We start from the raw sequence: 19,557 nt of genomic DNA, 5'->3' as shown, positions 1-19,557 counted from the left end.
TAATGCTGATATCCGAAACCCACTTCACTGAGAAAAGTTGTATAAAAATACCTAAATTCACAGTTTATACTACCCAGCACCCCGATGGAACTGCCCATGGAGGAACGGCTGTCATGATTAAAAGTACAATCAAACACCATGCCCTAGACAATTATAACGAAGAACACATACAGGCAACCAGCATATCAATAGAGGACTGGATTGGCCCATTAACAATAACAGCTGTTTACTGCCCGCCAAAACATACAATTAAAAAGGAGCGATTTGAAAAATTCTACAACACTCTTGGTCATCGATTCATAGCTGGAGGAGATTATAACGCAAAACACCCACAATGGGGCTCAAGGCTAGCAACACCCAAGGTTCGAGAGCTATTGAAAGCAATGCAAACAAACAACCTACGACATCTCTCAACGGGGGAACCTACTTACTGGCCCACTGACCAAAGAAAAATACCAGACTGTATCGACTTCTGCGTGGTCAAAGGAATACCAGATAATTGTTTAGAAGCAACATCAAGTTTTGACTTATCATCTGATCATTCTCCAATCATAGTAACCGTAGGCACAAAAGCACTGAGCACGAAAAAGTCTCCATCACTATGCTCCAAAAAGACTGACTGGAATAACTTTCGAGAATTAGTAGAAAAAAACCTACAACTACAAATCCCATTAAAATCACCAAATGACATAGAAGTAGCTATCGAACAATTAAACAAAACATTGCAACAAGCAGGATGGAACTCGACTCCAGAAACAAAAATAGGAGCTGAATCCAACTACTGTCCCGCTAACATAAAACAAAAAATAAAAGAAAAACGACAACTAAGAAAACGGTGGCAAACCACAAGAAGCAACTGCGACAAATCAAAGCTTAACAAAGCAGTCAAGGAACTAAAACAGCTGTTACAAGAAGATAGAAACCAAAGCATCCAAAAATACCTAGAAAGCCTAAATGCAACACAGGCGTCTGACTACTCCCTATGGAGAGCAACAAGAAAATTAAATCGACCACAACTTACAATACCCCCACTGAAAAGGGAAGATGGCAGTTGGGCTAAGAGTGATAAACAGAAAGCGGAATTTTTCGCAGTGCATTTAACTGAGGTTTTTCAACCTCACAAATTCGACAGGCATGAAGAAGAAGACGAAATTTGTCAGTACTTAGACGTTCCAAGCCAATTAGAACCACCGTTAAAAAAATGTACATTATCTGAACTGTCATCACTGATAAGCAAGGAATTAAATCCCAAAAAAGCTCCTGGATATGACCTCATCGGCGGTAAAATATTAAAAGAACTCCCACGTATCGGTGTAAAATTTATAACCCAAATTTTTAATGCGATCCTAAGAACGGGGTACTTTCCAAGCCAATGGAAGGTCGCGGAAATAATAATGGTGCAAAAGCCTGGTAAACCACCTGTAGAGGCGAAGTCATACAGACCCATCAGCTTGCTTCCCATCGTGGCCAAACTGTTCGAAAAAATGCTTCTAAAAAGACTTAAACCACTTTTGGAGGAAAAACAACTACTACCAGACCATCAGTTTGGTTTCCGACGGCAACACGCAACTGTGGAACAGGTCCACAGGTTAGCTGCAGAAATTCACAAAAACTTCGAAAAGAAGAAATATTGTACTGCTGCGTTCATCGACATAAGCCAAGCTTTTGATAAGGTCTGGCATACAGGCCTTCTGTATAAGTTGAAGAAAGCGCTGCCTGGTAGTATGTACTTGGTTCTGAAATCGTACCTCACAGACAGGCATTTTTACGTAAAACTACGAGAGGAATACACCAAGATTTGTCCAATCCAAGCTGGAATCCCCCAAGGAAGCGTATTGGGTCCTGTCCTTTACTTACTTTACACAGCTGATCTGCCCACCAATGCAAATACCACTACAGGAACATTTGCAGATGACACCGCCGTCCTAGCTGCACACGAGGAGCCTGCTGTAGCCTCAGATACCCTGCAGGATAGTCTAAATAAAATGGAATCTTGGTTTAAAAAATGGAAAATAAAGGTTAATGAAAGTAAATCTGTCCAAGTAACATTTACATTAAGAAGAGATACATGTCCTCCAGTTAAACTGAATAATCAACAAATCCCACAATCTGATGATACGAAATATTTGGGCATCCATCTGGACAGACGCTTGACTTGGCAAAAGCATATCTTCACGAAGAGAAAGCAACTCGGACTCAAGTTGAGCAAACTACACTGGCTAATTGGCAGAAATTCAAAATTGACCCTCGAAAATAAATTACTAATTTACAAGACCATCCTGAAGCCTGTGTGGACCTATGGCATCCAGCTATGGGGTTCAGCATCCACCTCCAACATCGAAATATTAGAAAGATTTCAGTCCAAAATCCTACGAATGATTACTGATGCTCCATGGTTCGTTCCCAACGAGGTTATCCAACGAGACCTACGAGTGCCCACGGTCAAGGAAGAAGTTAAAAACTTCAGCAAAACTTACTACCTAAGATTGTGCGCCCATCCGAACAGACTAGTTGAAAAACTGAAAATCGGCGACTACAGCAAAGACCGGCTGAAGCGACGAAATATAAACGATTGGTTAAATAGGCTCTAAGTGAACCTCCTCCTCAGTTAAGTTAAAATTAATCATGCTATGATTAAATGGTTGAAAGGGAGACGTCACTGGACGATCCCTACATGATTTGTAAAATATTGACAACTGTATTACTCATTATCCTCCGGATAGATTGTAATAAAAACTATTATAATATAAAAAAAAAAAAAAAAAAAAAACTTAGTAACGAAGCAGCTAACTTAAAACGCTGCTGAATACCGGGTGTTTAGCAAAGCTGGTCGACTTCAAAATATACGGTGTGTACGGCGCGGCGTACGGGTAGAAGCAAAGAAAGGAAGAAGAAAAAGGAAATGCATTCATTATTTGAGGAAGGGAACCGGCTATGTGGGAATGCACAGCGCGGCAGTAGACCGGGAGTTGTGGAGTAGGGATGCCATCTAAAAACCTGCCACCGGGCAGACAACTAAAGAAGAATCAATTGGAATGCAGAGTTAGCATATCATCATATTTGCTTATCTAGGTCTTAAACTTTAGGTTATAAGTGATCAACCCGAGCATGGGTGTAAGTAATTACAACTACACCTATAAAGGGGGGCTTTGTCAATGTCACACGCTTGAGGGGATTACGCTGATATTAAAATAGACTTTGTTAAGAGACAAGCGATTTACATTTTTAACGAAATTCATTAAAGACGATTCATATTACGTGAAGTTACGAAATTCCGAAAATTAATTCGACCCTTTAATTAACAATCTTTCAAGCGTCGAATAATATCAGTTTGATTAAATTTTCTAAAGTAAACCATGACTTAAAACTAAAGTTTCAAACTTTTTAGATTAAATCAGGTTTGCAAAACACTCTTTGAGTAGCGTCACAATAATTAGTGGTTACGTAATTAGGTTACACCCACACAGACTCTGCATAAGGAAAATGTCATAACATGTAACATCGACAAAACCATAACTAACATATTCTTAATTATATTTAGATGTATCATCAGCGCCCACCATTACGGAGTCTTACGTATTGAAGGGAAAACTTTAGCGGGGGTTGAATGAAGCTGGAAAGGAAAGAGCGCTCAGATTATAGCAATACAGTAAGGGAAATTGACAAAGAATCTCTATTGCCCAGTACCTAAGAAGCTTAAAAAAATATGCACTGGAGGAACTACCTAAAATATGATAAGTGAAAGAAAATAAAGTTGTAACAAATACAGCAAAAGACCTTCTGGGTCAGTTCTTCTTTGGGTGATGAACATAAAACTGAAAACAGAGTTGGAAAATTCGAAACTGTTCGCGAGTTATCATGTACAATTGTACGCAGACGGTCGGAGCTCGTTAATAAAGCGTATAGGTTGGTTGTAACAGTATGTCGGTTTAAAATTTAAATGGTTGGAGGGAGTACCTACACAGTAAGAAACATAAAAATGCAAAGAAGAGACTAATAAGCAGTGCAATAAATACACCAAGCATCTAATTTTAAACATAAAAAAGCAATTACAGTCGTCGTAGAAGCTCGATGATACAATTAAGTTGGTAAGTAAGCTACAAAAAGTAGTTGCCATTTTCACATAAAAATGTGCAATATTGTTCATAGCAGTACCATCGTTCGTTAGCCATTGATTCATCAAGCTCAAATTCGCTACAAGGCGTACTGCACGGTAATTTCTTTTCATTTAGCATCGATTAATTGAATTAAATACGTAATAATTAGCACACGTACTTTTTCCCAAAGTTTACGTGTGTGTGAAGTATCAACATAGACATGTGTGTTAAATGAAGCTTTTGCAGATTACGTATTGAGTTAACATAAATTCCAATAAATAGCAAAGCACACTCTACAATCGCTCGTGCCCGCCTCAACCAGTATTATCACCACCCACGCGAGGGTGCTAAACCAAACGCTACCACGAGCTATCCACACCACAGAGAAGATTACTCGCCACCGCACACATGCATATCCTGTCAAACCAGAACCAGTTGCCTAATTTTTGACTGGCTACCCGCGACGAAGTTAGTTACGCCTTCGTCTGCCAGACCAACTACGTCACCCGTCACAAATCCACGCCATCACTCTTGTTGGAGCCTACCTGAACATCTGTTCGGTCACATTCCCTAGCCCTAGACCAACATCTCTTACTTGGAATGGTTACTCAATGCACAGCTTTTCGCAGACGCAATTCCTCTTCCACCAAATGTCAGATATTTAATTATTGTTTGCGCTTCCTGTGGTATTACTTAAAAATTGTGTATGTAACTCGATTCGAGCCCTCATCTTTCAAAACCGAATAAGGAGAAACCACGATGTAAAAGAATGAATAAGGATCATCAAAAGACATTTTAATAAATTTAATTCAGAATTGTCAGAAGCTTTACAATGATTTATATGGCTTCTGCTATAAAATAAAGTTTTGCATTATACACGACGATAAAGGTGAAGTTAATTAATGTCAGGCTGCGCCACTCGTTAATTAACATTTTTCACTCAATGGTTAAAATATCCCTTTATCGTCTTGTATAATGAAACAATTTAAACGTCCCTGACCTTTCTAAAAAAATATTACGTTTTCGGGAAAGTTTTGAAAATTGTATCTTTCATATTGCTAATTGTTCTTAATTTTTGTATTAGAAGTTGTATTTCGTTTGACTTTAATAAAAAAAATTGAACGAATATAATTAAACTAACCATTTGAGGGCGTAATGAATTCATTACGCCGTCTCAATACACCCCGGTTGTAACGGAGTTGCTTAAATATCTTGTATCCAAGGAGTTATCATTAAATTACAGTAAAATGAAAAATAATAGTTATTTAATAAACATGGAGCCCTATTCCTTCGATGACTATTTAGAATAGTAGAATAGTAGGTCACCCGAACAACAAAAGATCGATCCGCCGCTGAATTTACTTACATTTGTTTATTTATTTTCCGTTTGTAAATATTTTCAATATATGTATATATTTTAATCTAGAATTATTTTTATTTCTTTGACTTAGCAGAAGCAGAAGAAAAGTTGGTAGATGCAAAATCCACATGCAGTAAAGCCTATTATAAACAACACCATGAAAAGTTGTTTTCGTGGATGAATAGGAAGCGTCTTACGAACAAAGTCTTAAATGCATTACTGTGTGATGGCTGGTTTTTTGAGTCTCGATTCTTCTATTCGTTACTAATTCATGATGACATTTTAAAATAATTGGGAATGGCAACACACATGATGATATCGACTTAAATATAGACTTCGTAATAGGTTGTCGTTTTAGGATTTAAAGATTTTTTAGTTAAATTTACAAATTTGCCGGTATAGGAAATTTTATGCGTGTACCTCTTCATATGGAAAGAGATCGGAACTAATATGCGAAAAAATAAAGAGCGTTAAGATAAGAAACGAGTAATTTATATTATTTATATTATAAAATTGATAAAATATTATTGTAGGTACGGCCTGAAGATGAACTAAAACAATAGTCCGAAAGTCCGAAGTCTGGATTAAAGTGCTCACATTTAAATAAATTGTTACCACGAAAGCGTTGGGTCAAAGGTGCAACATGGTTGCGGATATGGCGCTATGGCATTGGGCCGTAAGACATTAGGACGCAGATATTAGGACGCGGACATTTGGACAGAGACATTGGAACGCGGACGTTAGTACGCAGATATTAGGACGCGGACATTAGGGCGCGGACATTGAGACGCGGACGTTGGAACGCAAGCTTTAAACCTCAAGCAACTATACAAATGCAAAAAAATGCGCATGCGTAACCCAACTATATTATTTTCGGAATCCGATTTTTTCATTTGTTAATATATTTAATGACATTTCATATGTAGACACCTCGAATAGAAGAACTAATTCCGATTCAACAAATTTCTCTTACAAGTTATGCCGATCTGACCGGACAAAATCAACCCCTTAAGGAGTGTTGTAAATATGATGGATGCGCGAAGATCATGAGGATCGTTCGGTATTCAGTTCTAACGTCTCGTCCTAGCCTAGAATCCGCAACTTAATCTCCGCATCCCAATATTTCCGTCTTAATGTCTGCGTCCTAATGTCTGCGTCCAAACGTCTGCGTCTTAATGTCTGCGGTGTATTTCCTATGCGATCTATTGCTTGAGGCTCAATGACGGCGTCCTATTGTCTGCGGCCTAATATCCGGTCACCTGCGGATATATGTATTTAGAGCGGTTAGACGATTAAAATCAAATTTGTCAATCAAAACGGTGCACATCTCTTGTGTATACGGGCTGTTATTAGATCCACATTAAACAGCAACCGGTAAAAAGGACAAAGACAATTAATTCCTGCTTTTGTTGGCTGCCAAAACCCTAATAACTTAGGGTAAGGGTAATTTTGGACACTTTCATACTGCAGAACATTGGTAAATGATTTCGGCAAATAAATCAAATTTCAACTAGAAATTGCGAGAAAGCTGAAGCACAGTTTGCTCCGCATCGAGCATTCTGCCGGCTACTCCGAATTAAGTTTTCCTGTAGTTTTCCTAATTCGTAAGGTAAATACCGGAGTAGTATAGAACAACTTAAGACCTTCTGCAGAAGCACCTCTAAAAAAAGCATTATGCGGGTCACTCCGTAATTGGGCGAATGCCTGTTAAGGGACCATAACAAGAGAAGGACAATGGTAATTTCATTTGATATTCTGTGGGATCAACCATGACATAGTTTTTAACGTAACGGTAAGATGCCAGTCTAGGGTTTTAATTTCATTTTGGAAAAATGCAATTATGTTGTCAAAATGTTGAACGAAAGAGATTGTCTTTCACAGTGCAGTAATAATTTATGGCGTCACAAAAATATATTAAATTGCGATGATAGTGCGTACTAATAAAATGTGTGGAATTTTTCTACAAATAGAACAGCACCACAAAATTTATCATTTGGGACGGCTAACTGCAAATGGAGCGAATACCACAATTTGATTCCCAACTAAGTGAATCGTAGTTTACAGTACAAGTAACAAGCATAAACTAAAATGGATCGTTGCATACGGACTAATAAACCATGCATTTCTGGCAATGACAAGAAGGGCTTTCTAGACAGAATTGGCAAGAGAGAATTATGATATGTCAAACACAACCCCTTATAGTTGCTGTTGAAGAGCATTTGCATAATTGATTGCTACTGTGTAGTAATAATAGTAAGAAACACTTGCAAATATTTAATCAATGAGAATAGGTACCTACTATTTTCCTTGGCATTCGAGTACATTATTTCTATTCGCATTTGCCTTCATTACTTTGTTTGCACCGACGGTGGCACGTCAAATAGACATCCACTGTAAAGACTTGATGTTTTGGTAGGCGGGCAGGTACGAGGGAGCGGAAAGTGAATAGTGATGACAGGGAAAACGGTCGTCTTAGGGTAAAACAATTATGTGTTCGCTCCTTTTAATAATTCTGACTCTGGCGCGAGAGCAAAGCCGGAGACAAAGACGTAGTAAGGAAACGGCGGGCGCTAATATAAAGACTAGAGCAATTTATCTTTCGAGCTTTCCACTTTCGGAAAATTTGGTCGACCTGGGGTGAGGAATGAAAATGTCGCAGCGTCCAATAGACACTTTTAGAAAAATGTTCGATGAAGCCATGGATAACATTTTTTTTCAGATTACAGAATCGGAAGAAGGTAGCTCTTTTTGAATTAAATTGAATCCATTTTAGAGAGTTGGTGGGAGATTAGACAGATTTTTGAAAAAAAAATCCTTCAGAGGTCGGTTAGTGGATCTCGATTTTGGTCGCAGATGCGTGTTTTGTCTTCCATTTCGGAAATCGGAGTTAGTATATTAAGACACAAGTGTATAATTTAAAGCACGTGTGTTTTAAACAGCGATTGCGATGCAAGTATAATAAAAAAATCCATTATAATAACATATAGCCCCGTCACTTATATTTATAGAATAAAAGCTCATTAAATTTCCTACAAAAAAAGTTTAAAAAGTTTATTTTGTACCATTTCTATTTGAAATTCTTTACACATCACCGTATTTTGACTGGCAACAAATACAAAACATAAATTCACAATAGTATCTGAAAAAAAAATGAACAAAATAAAAAATAATAAAATAAATAAAATAAAGTAAAATAAAATAAAATAAAATAAAGAAAGCCGTTTTAGCATACTAAATAACTACTAAATAATACTGAAATTGACATAAAAATATATCTGCAGCTTAACTAAGCACATTGAATAAAATGCGACCTCAGTCACTGTCGAATGCTATGCGTTAGACAAGGAAAGTTTGTCACAGCGTTCACCACACCTCCAGTGCGGCTCATACACTTCTTCGTGACGTCACATCGAAAAACATTCAATAGCCAGATTTTACATACTTCCCTCCGTTAGTAATATTTGTTTTCTTCAATTTTATAATATTACAATTCTAATTTGCTTGGATGGACAATAGTGGGGCGAAACACTTTTAGGAGTAGATAACCCCAAACCCCCTCACCTTACTGTAGAGTCGTCGCTGCCACACATGGGAACACTGGCCGGGTAAATTTCCTGGATTTTCTATACGAACCGGTCGAGTTTTTTTTAAATTGGTCGGCGTGGGGTGTCGAAATCGGCGACATCAGACGAGAGTACGAATTTGGCTACGATTTAAGAAGTGACTTTTTTGGTGCTAAATAGTATTGATCCTTCTTGTCAAATCGAAACGCATTTTCCACGCATTAGAACTACTTATAACTGGTTTTCAAAGCTGTGTCAGTAATGCCATAACTAATTTATGTCTTTAGTGTCTTCTTCTACATACGACATTTTGTTTCATAAAGGTAGCTAAGGAAACAGTGCATGACAGACCACTGAAAAAGAGTTATTATTGTAATTTTTCATTTCTGATGTTTTAATTTATGTGATTTCACTGTTGCACATATATAAAACTCGACGCGATGATTTTAAGTTATTCAAAAATAATAGATATACATTTTTAAGATTCTTTTCCGCAGTCATGGCCGCTGCCAAAATATTTTATAATTATAAGATTCCTGCCAAGAGATGACACGAGCAATCACCAAAATGACATATTCCTAAATTTACAGTGGCATCCAAAGTATTTCAATCTATTTTCATGCAAAAATGTAAACCTAGTGCTCTTCGAGCGATTTTTATAGATCGTACGTGAAATTAGCGAAATCGCGTTGCAACTTCAATGCAACTATACGCGATCGATAAGAAATAGCGCGTTGCTAAGGCTGTCATTTTATATTACGGTAGCTCATAATGTAGAAAGTGGCATATATAATAAAATAGAACGTTCTTGGCATCCTTAGAAGTTACATCTAATCAGCAATTAAAAAAAATTGAATTTCAATAATAACAGGTTACCCTGTTAGTGATAAACTACAAAGAATGGAAAAAAGATTCGGAGGATGAAAATGATATACAGAGAAATTCTTTCAAAATAATAATTTCCATACTTTTAAATGGACCACAGCATTATACATTATTGGTTTTACCTTTTTGGGATACTTAGATAACACCTACTGGCCCATGTCACTCCAAATTTGAATAGTTGATAGTATATCTTATTGTCATCTTTTTGAATTAGACAACAAACCTTCGTATACCTAAACATTTTTTTAATTTATTTTGGAGATCAATGTATAATTTAGCAATTTGGTTATAAGGATAAATGGGGGAATTGTACACAATCTTCCCTGTATAAAGCTAATAAACCGTGTTTAAAGTGGATCTAGAAAAGCGGCAAATGGATGTGACTCTACCGGGTCATTGGATTTGGCCCATTTTCAACAGGTTGTTACATGTGAGATATAGGCCAACTGAGCAAAGTTTGAACCGAATCGGTCCAAGCGTTTGCCAGCTATCGTGTTCATAGACAGACATCATCCACTCCCTTAAAACCATTTTTTCTAAAATTTGTAACTATTTTTCGGAAATTGAAGCAATATACACTTTCCACAGTCAAAAATACCATACGCATGAGCAGAACCAACCAGATTTATGGAGCGATTTTTAAAAAATTAAACTAAATTGGACGTATAGATTAATAGGTCGAACGATTTGATGGATATTAAATTGAGACTTGAGAGTTGTGGTGGTACTTATTTTTGGTAATGTCACGGCAGCTGATGTTCTATCGCCTTTTCCATGCTTGCGTACTTTATTACTTGTCATCTTAATTTTAGTAGAAGTCTTAAAAGTAGTTATCTCCAAGGTTATAGTAACTATTTTAAGAAAAATGTTCCTTTATGTGTTCTATTGTTTGAAAATAAATTTTATAACCTGTATAGCCTCGTTTGTGATAAAAAGAGTTTCCTTCACGGTGGAAATTATTGATTTTATATCCAATTTAGAATTTCAGTTTGAACTAAAAAACCTTATGAATTGTGTAATTTAAACCTTTTTTTCTCAAAATTTAGCTCTTCCGTGGAAAATCATGTAACGTCAAAATAAAGAAAACAGCAACAAACAGAATTACTTAAGTCTAAAAGTATCTCCTAAATCATTGGAAGTACTGAAAAGATGCAAACCTGGTCTGTTATACTATTAAACATATACCTAATTTTATACGGTTATGGTCTGTCTGTCTGACGTTTTTAAAAAAATGGCTGGGGCTAGCACAGATACCACCCGCACGATGAAATAGTTTAGCCATAATAGTGAAAGAGGTCAAAAATTGACAGTTTTTTATTACTTTGACACACTTGCGCATGCGCGATTGTACCCATATCTTGTCAGCTCTTCCTTTTATGTCTAAGATTATGTGTACCAACTTTGGTTCCAATCGGTTCAGCCGTTTAGTCAGAAATGAGAGTACCGACAGGCAGACCGACAGAATAGCGATTTTGTTTGTATCGGATTCCTAAAATTGTGAAACAAAGCTAATGCTTCAAATCCGAGCATTCTACGATGATTCCTTCCAGAGTTATACTTAAAAAACCTTTGCAGCCAGACCGACCGACAAACCGAATAGTCAAAGTGAATACATAAGAGCTACTTTTTTTCAAAAATGCGCTAAAAATTGTTCAGGGATTTGTAATGATATCTGCTTAGGCCTTTAATTGCAAAACTGTTCTCCCATTTAACCAAGGTTGTATCTCTTACCCTTTCTAGAAAGCTGTAATGGTATAGTTACAGTTACAGGGGTCAGAAACCCCTCTTGTAGAAAATGTTATTCTCTACGACACTGACAAAAATTTTACTGTAACAATTGTATAGCACTAATAACTAACACCGCTATCTCTAATTTCTATTCTAATTAATTATCTAGATCTCTATATCCGCAAATAATCATACACCCAGTACTTTGCACTCAGTTATCGATTTTTAAAGATGTGCTATTCCTTTTTATTCAGCCCGGGTCTTCTCAACCTACCGCAGAGATATGTCCAGTAGCAGCATGACTAGTGTTGGAACTGCACTGCGCTCAGACAGAACACCGTGCTGTGCAGTGAGACGCGCCGAAGCGTTCTATTGTTACCGCTGTGGGACTGCTGGAGTGACGATGAAGATCCCTGAAGTGTTAGGGAAACAAGCACGGGGCAATGAAGGATCTCGTCTCGCCTCCTCCGAATAAGACGATTTCTCAATTAAATTCGACGATACATCCGGATTTTCCCATCCTGAGTTGCATTTTGGCCATTACGAGACAGATAGTCACCTCTATCCCAATATTGTCGTTTTCGGGGTGCTTATTCAAGGGTTATTGGATACGGGAACCTCCAGAAACCGTTGCAAGGACACGGCCAAATGAATCTCCCAATTCAACTGGAAGACTGGAAGTTGTGGCAGCAATCGTAGTGATAGACTTACCACACACTTTTACGCTGGCGCGTAATAAGAATCGTACCCGATTTAAGGAAAGGATTATGGCGTCTTTCCAGCACTGAAAAACTGCCCATGTAAATTCCATTGTTGTCAAACCATTTCTCAAATCTGATGAACAACAACGCGAAGCGATTCTTAGGATGCACTGTTATACGACCCCAACGCACTTATGCTATTGAACACCATATACGAGTACAAGGTGAACCCAACAAGCCACGTACTTACCGTGTATTGCCTCAACTCCAAGAAAAGATCGATGGTGAGGTACAATATATGCTAGCTTTTGATATCATTCAGTCGTCTTCGTCTGCGTAGTCTTTGCCAGTTACGGTTCCGAAGAAAAACGGGAGCTATATTTTAGGCCCGACTATCTCAAACTTAATAAAGTCACACAGAAGGACCCGTATCCGTTACCCTTTGTCGAAACCATATTGGATAGCTTGAGAAATACCAAGTAGCTCATTAGATGTGAAATCTTCCATTTGGCAAGGACTTGTAGCGTAGCTGAAGACCGTACATAGCGTTCACAATTCTGGGCCCAGGGACCGTTCCAATTCAAGAGGATGCGCTAATAGTCATACCACGTTTCAGCGTTTAGTAGGAGCTTTCTTGGAAGACAAATGCAAATTCTGTCTATCTGAATTGCTTTATTTCCGATGTGTCATTGGCCAACTATTCAAATAAATTTACGCTCCTCTGGATGCTAAATAAAAAATTTAAAATCCACACAAAAGACAACAATCAGACAAAAACTGACAAATCACCACGTTCGTAAACCACTCTCGGGGATGGCGCTCAGATGTCGCCGACCTCATATCATATTATAGCGCCGTCCCTAAAAACGTTAATTAGACGGCTCCGACCGTAATTACACGTACACTCCTCATCTTTCTATAAACGATCTTCTACGGGCCCTCAGCTACTACACGAAGAATTTTTTCTTAACTACGCCACTTTATATTAGTTAACTCCTAAGGGCGACTCGTAACGCATTTAAAATGCACTCAGTAATAAATTTTGTCGAATTCGCCTATTGAAAGTTCTGAAACGGAACCACCGCAACGAAAGCGCAAGCGTTCACTCTGATTTTTTTGTATACGCAAAGGTATAGCCGATATTAGTCCTCCGTACGTATGATAACGTTTCAACTCTTATCTGCTTGAACACTCGAATATTAGTTCTGTTCTCTTTCATTACGAAGCGGTACAACAATTTCCTCTACCGGCAAATTGGTAAATTTAACAATAAAATCTTTAAATCATAAAGCGACCACCTGTTACAATTATAAGCACTTATTTATAACATAATTATTCTGCACAACTGTGAACTTATTAGTACCTAATTAAACATTGCTCTGTCTTCCACAAATGCCTACTAGTAAAAACAGCAGGTTGTGCTCAATTTTGGAGAAGAGATTGAGGACGAGGACGTGGACATCTTGCGAAAGTTACAATCATTTTAAGAACAATTCATGAATCTTTTTGCGCCCACCCACGATCTATAGACGCTAGAGATACCTAAACAATCCTGCACTGATACAGACCTTTTTATTATATGCTACCTACACGGATTGATTTTATATTTTACTGTTAGGTTATTTATTTTATTTATTTTATTTATTTTATTTATTTTATTTATTTTATTTATTTTATTTATTTTATTTATTTTATTTATTTTATTTATTTTATTTATTTTATATATTTTATTTATTTTATTTATTTTATTTATTTTATTTATTTTATTTATTTTATTTATTTTATTTATTTTATTTATTTTATTTATTTTATTTATTTTATTTATTTTACTTATTTTTTGTCATTATTTTTAAGTGAGCGGGGTTTCAGCCACCCAAGCCAACCCACTATACAGACAAATATCTATGTCCGAACGCGGATTCTAATCGGGGCCCTTAGTGCCGCAGTCGGGATTCGGTCAATTCGAGTAAAATTGCAATTTCATACGCTACTCTTACTTCACATTCTTCTTGATGCATTATCCACCAATACAACACAAATAACAAGTAGTGCATGTATATGAAATGAAAAGAAAGTTGCTCTGCTGGGAATGCACAGCTGTGAAACCTCCGGTTGTAGGTCACCAGCTTTGGTTTTATTGCTTTCGAGAGATGAAAAAGTTTGGGTAAAATGTACTCCATTACTTACGTTGGCCATAGTGTAAGAATCTACGCTTTGGCTAGTGCAAAATTTTCCTAAATGGAAAAAATTCAGCGTTAAATATTTACGAAGGGCTATCTGGATTATATGGAAGTGAAAATTTTCCACTAACACTTGTCAGGCGTTCCAAATTACTGGAAAGCTTTTCGACATCTATTATGAAACTTAAAGGTCAGCTGGAGCATATTACTTTGGGAGTTAACGTATGAATTAGTTAGTTACGTGAAGCTCAACACGACCAATGTTAACACCGGCACGGACCGACAGTGCGAATGCGCAATTTTGTGGGAAAAGCTCGAGGAAATCAAAACTGCTTTCCTCGCGAAAGCTCTTTCAGCTTCGTCTGAAAACCAATATGAACGATCTATTTTGACTCCCCTTCTGCTGAATAGATTTACTTCGTTCAGTATTCTGAACGTGTTCCGCGTTGAATGTGTGCGGCGTCGAGGAAATCCTCTAAGGCTGAAAATCGCACATGCTAATATCGATCTTGGGACACAGAAAAGAAACGAGGATTAATTTAAACGTATAATTTAATTGATATGTGTGATTTGTTGTAATTTAACGTTTGAACTATGTGTTCCGCTCCGTTTCGGTTGCGCGTAACCCTCAAATTATAAATATGGGTTAAATATTAAATCGATATCAAAAAATATTCGTATTTATATAAATGTTGTGAGAATAAAGCCAAAGCTCAAGATTTGTTCTATTTTCCTATATAAAGTCGAGCGTCTTCAGTCCACTTGTACCTCAGCCTAATTCTTAAACGTTAATAAATCGTTTTCGTACTAAAAATACGTATACGAACGACATATGTAAAATTTCGGAGTTATTTATAAATAACGCGTACGTATTTAATTGCTCTGCGAACATTCCCATACAACAAATTTCTGTACCTCAACCGTGAAAATGGCAAACGCGAAATCGACGGAGATCACGAAAAATGGACACGAACTCGCGCCATTAAACAATACGCGCCAAGGTCCTGACGGCGGACGTCCCGGTGTTACCATAGTACTACAAGGACCTCGAGGATCAATTATCTCTCGTGGGAGCGGTGCGGCCGACCAAGATCCTGATCGGGCAGCATGGTCCGGAAAAATGCAGTTCTTCCTATCAATTATAGGATACTCGGTTGGTTTGGGAAATATTTGGAGGTTTCCTTATCTTTGCCAACAAAACGGAGGAGGTAAGCTGAATCGATATGTTAACGTACCCTCGTTTTGTGTTACGTTAAAACGCACACACGTAACTGTCCTTGATTTCGCCGTTTTTTAAAATAAAATGTATAAACGCCCGGCATTTATGACCACAATATGTGATGTAATCCAAATCTCGAATAAATCAATCTAAAAAAGCAAATTTCTGATTAGAATACCGTGAAATATTGACAAAAGAGTGAGGTGGAATATTTAGGGCGAAACCTAAGAGGTGACTCACAGTCAAATTACCTACTGTACCCGATAATTAACCACGTCTTAGCACAAGTGCGTATTAGCACCCAGACATTAGCCGAATCCGTACAAAGTAATGTTAACAAAAGGTAAATGAATGCTAATTATATACTTTCTGTTTACTACCAAAGCCAGATTGAACTTTGAAATGAAAATTAGTGAAACGGGATTTTGTAGCAGGGTATTGTCATCACCTACATTAGAATCAATTAGCATTTTTGTGCGGCACCTCAATTATCCTAATTTTTTGCAGCCACGCGAACATACGAGTCTCATTTTTATGAAATAATGTACTGGAAATTATAGTTATTTTACAATTAATAGATTGGAGAGAGCACCATTTACAAATTTAATATTAAATGGAAACGTAGATGGTATTCATTTGGTGTAATCAATATTAATTTTCCATCGGAAATTAGACAAACGACTCGTGTGGTTGCAGTAGTTTTCCCGAAATACAAGAGGAGCACCATCTACACACGCCACAATGTAATTCATCGCAGAATTCAATACAACCCCGTATAATTCCACCCCAATTTCTCATCATACTACCTCAATTTGGTTTATTCTTGCCATCATTCCGTTTAATTCCACCAGAATTCTATTTAATTTCACCATCCCAACGAAAAGTTTCATTATTATTCGAGTCGTCCTCCTCACCACCACACCATTGAATTGGAATTTCATTGATAACTTCTTCAAAAGTGCTTTTCTTTGCTACCATAAAAAATGCTTTTGAATAAGACCGTTTAAGAAAAAGTATAAATTACTACATATTTATGTTCGCATTTATTTAATTCAATTAGTAATTCAGTAAATGGCAAAATATCAAAGAACATTTCCTTTTGGGATTTCATTACTAAATGTAATAAACGTGTAAACAAATATAGAAAACGAGCTCCTGGGTATGGCTATAGCATGTGCAAAACCAAGTTTTGAACTTGGTGTTAGTTTTGCTTTTATTCCAAATGGCTATGTATAAAATTTCATTTAAATCCTTCCATAAATAAGAAAGTTGGCACTGCGCATGCGCAAAACCAAATTTTGAAACTGGCGTTACATTTGCTTTTATTCCAAATGGCTATGTATCAAATTTCATTTAAATGCTTTCATAAATAAGGAAGTTTGCAATCCGGCTTGTAAATGGTCGAGATGCGAAAAGTGCACTGTGAATGTTGATCGATTAGGCTCAACTTTTGGAATTGCGTATTGTATGGCCAAAGCTATGTCCATATTGAATTTCATGCAATTCGGTTCATAACTCACAGAGATGTCAAAAGGGCCTTCCTTATTTTTTGGGATACATTGCCAATTCACGAAATTTGATATCCACCTACAAAATTTCATTCAGCCCATTCGTTATCGAGATATCGTGGTAACGGGCGGACGGACAGACGGACAGACACCGCAAAATTATAAACACGCTAGGAGCTCGTTAATAATCTATAAAATATGCATATTTGTTAAATAAATGAAATGAAATAAAATAAATCTCAATGAAAACACTTTTTAGGAGCTTTCCAATTATATATCGCAAGTGGGAGGTTGAAATTCAATGCTTTGAAGGTGAGGGGAGTAGTTCGATGTAGGTAACAATATTGTACGTTCAGACTGGCCTCCTCTCTATTACGAAAACGGACATCGAGATCACTAATAGGAAAACGATCGTTTCGTTACAATACACGTGGCCAGTAAAAAGACATGAAAATATCTTTTTAGCCATTGAGATGGTGCATTTGGACGTTTTCGCAATAAAACTGATGACAACTGTTTTCACATTTCTTTGGTCACCATACACGTAGCCGGCCACTTTTAGACTTAGTCACAGTGATTTCACCCTTAGTGAAGTTTGAGAAAGCCTTATGTATACAGATCCCATTCCATCCACACTATTCCAGGAAATCCTGCCATTGCCGAGGGGTAAACCACTGAGCAAAAACGTGTACACCAGAATTCCAAAAGTGCAAAATAATTCCAGAATTTCAAAAAAATTCCATGAGACTTTCAAAAAACTGCCTAAACTGCAAAAGAATTCCATAGAATTCCAAAAAATTCCATTGACTTCCAAAGATATCCAGTGACTTCCAAAGAATTCCATTGAATTCTAAAGAATTCCAATGAATTACAAAGAATTCCATTGAATTCCAGTAACTTCCAAAAAGAATTCCAATTAATTCCAGTGACCAAAAATAAATTATGCTTCTTGCAAAACGTAAGGTACGTCAACATATTCGTATCCATTCGATTATAGTAAAGAGCATGTCTTTGTTATATAATACGGATCCTATATTATATTATTAGCATAATAAAATTACGACACGCAATCAAGATGCTTTTAGGAAAAGCAAACGTATAGCATATTGTAAGCATCAGATTAATATGCGCATGCGCAGGATGCGCAATATCCACTGTCTTATTTATCGAGATATCTTCGAGGATATCTTTTTGAAATTTTAATCACAGATGCTTCTGTCGTTAAAGGCAAACATATCAGATATTGCAAACATTAGATGTGCGCATGCGCAGTCAGTGACAACTTCCTTATTTATATGTTTGAAATTTTAACCACATTAGCCTCTAGTACAAGAAAAACAGCGCACATAGCTACTTTTGAGAAGTACTGCTCAATTCATGGAAAATGCCTTGAAGTTACTCGCCTTAGGGAGAAAACCTTTTAACTTGTTTTGATAATTGAATAATATCATTTACGTTAAGTTGATATTAATGTTGTTAATACAGAGCACCTTTACATATAATGATTTTTTTTTACAACATTTATGGAAACATCGAGGGAAAGCGAGGAGAAAAGTTACTTTTATGACTGTGAAGGTCAGTACTCAGTAGCGCAAAATTTTAGTAATAAATAAATTTTCATGATTTTACGGAAAGTTAGTTCTTTATCCCCACTTATAATCGGAAAATTAAAACCTTATGCTCTGGTTTCATTACTTTCACATAAATACTCATATAAATTGACTTGTTTGAATATATTGTTGAAAATAGTCTCGTTCCAACCACGGTTTTCTCTACACTTTTTGGTGATTTAAAATATTGATGTACTCATAATGTAAGTAGTGTAATTCTTACACTATGATGTACTTCATGTAACTAATACAAAATAAAGTTTAAATTCCTATATCGTGATCACATTTCCAGCTTAATTAATTACCTACATTTTTAATAATTCGTAATTAATAAAACAGGAATTAATTGTCTTTAGCCTATCGGTTTCCACTTAATTCAAACTCTTATTAGCACCTCGTATAAAAAAGTAGGTGCACACATTTGATCGATAAACTGGTTTTTTAACGTAACTATCCACTCCACATATAGCACAATGAAACGTTTTGCACCTTGGATCTCAACACTTTCGTGGTACCTAACAATTTATTTAAATGAGAGCACGTTAATACGATAATACTACGAAACGAATTTGTACGTTTACGCTTTAAGAAGTAACACTTCGTACCATTCACGGTTGAAAGTTATATCAGCCGACCGGTCGACTCCGCTACGTAATTACGTTTCGGTTACTTATTAATTATTATTAACATACTTGTAATGACAATT

At 36.7% G+C, this 19,557-nt stretch overlaps 1 protein-coding gene across 3 annotated transcripts in view; it reads left to right on the top strand.

Annotated features, from left to right (window-relative positions):
• Window positions 1-14,852: 14,852 nt before the first annotated feature.
• LOC116173574 (sodium-dependent neutral amino acid transporter B(0)AT3) overlaps window positions 14,853-19,557 on the top strand; it is a 46,015-nt gene continuing 41,310 nt past the window's right edge. For 2 of the 3 annotated variants that reach the window (XR_004145955.1, XM_031491124.1), the window contains exon 1: window positions 14,856-15,722. Coding sequence is in view for 2 of the 3 variants with exons in the window: in XM_031491124.1 (XP_031346984.1) it covers window positions 15,443-15,722 (280 nt within the window). In the remaining variant the exon portion in view is untranslated. Of the gene's footprint in view, window positions 15,723-19,557 lie in introns of all 3 variants that reach the window. The other variant, XM_031491140.1, reaches the window with a different exon arrangement.

Source organism: Photinus pyralis, unplaced genomic scaffold, assembly GCF_008802855.1.
Source record: "Photinus pyralis isolate 1611_PpyrPB1 unplaced genomic scaffold, Ppyr1.3 Ppyr1.4_LG1, whole genome shotgun sequence".
Classification (NCBI taxonomy): domain Eukaryota; kingdom Metazoa; phylum Arthropoda; class Insecta; order Coleoptera; family Lampyridae; genus Photinus; species Photinus pyralis.
Note: the sequence above shows the minus strand (reverse complement) of the source record. Positions and strands in the feature narration are given on the sequence as shown.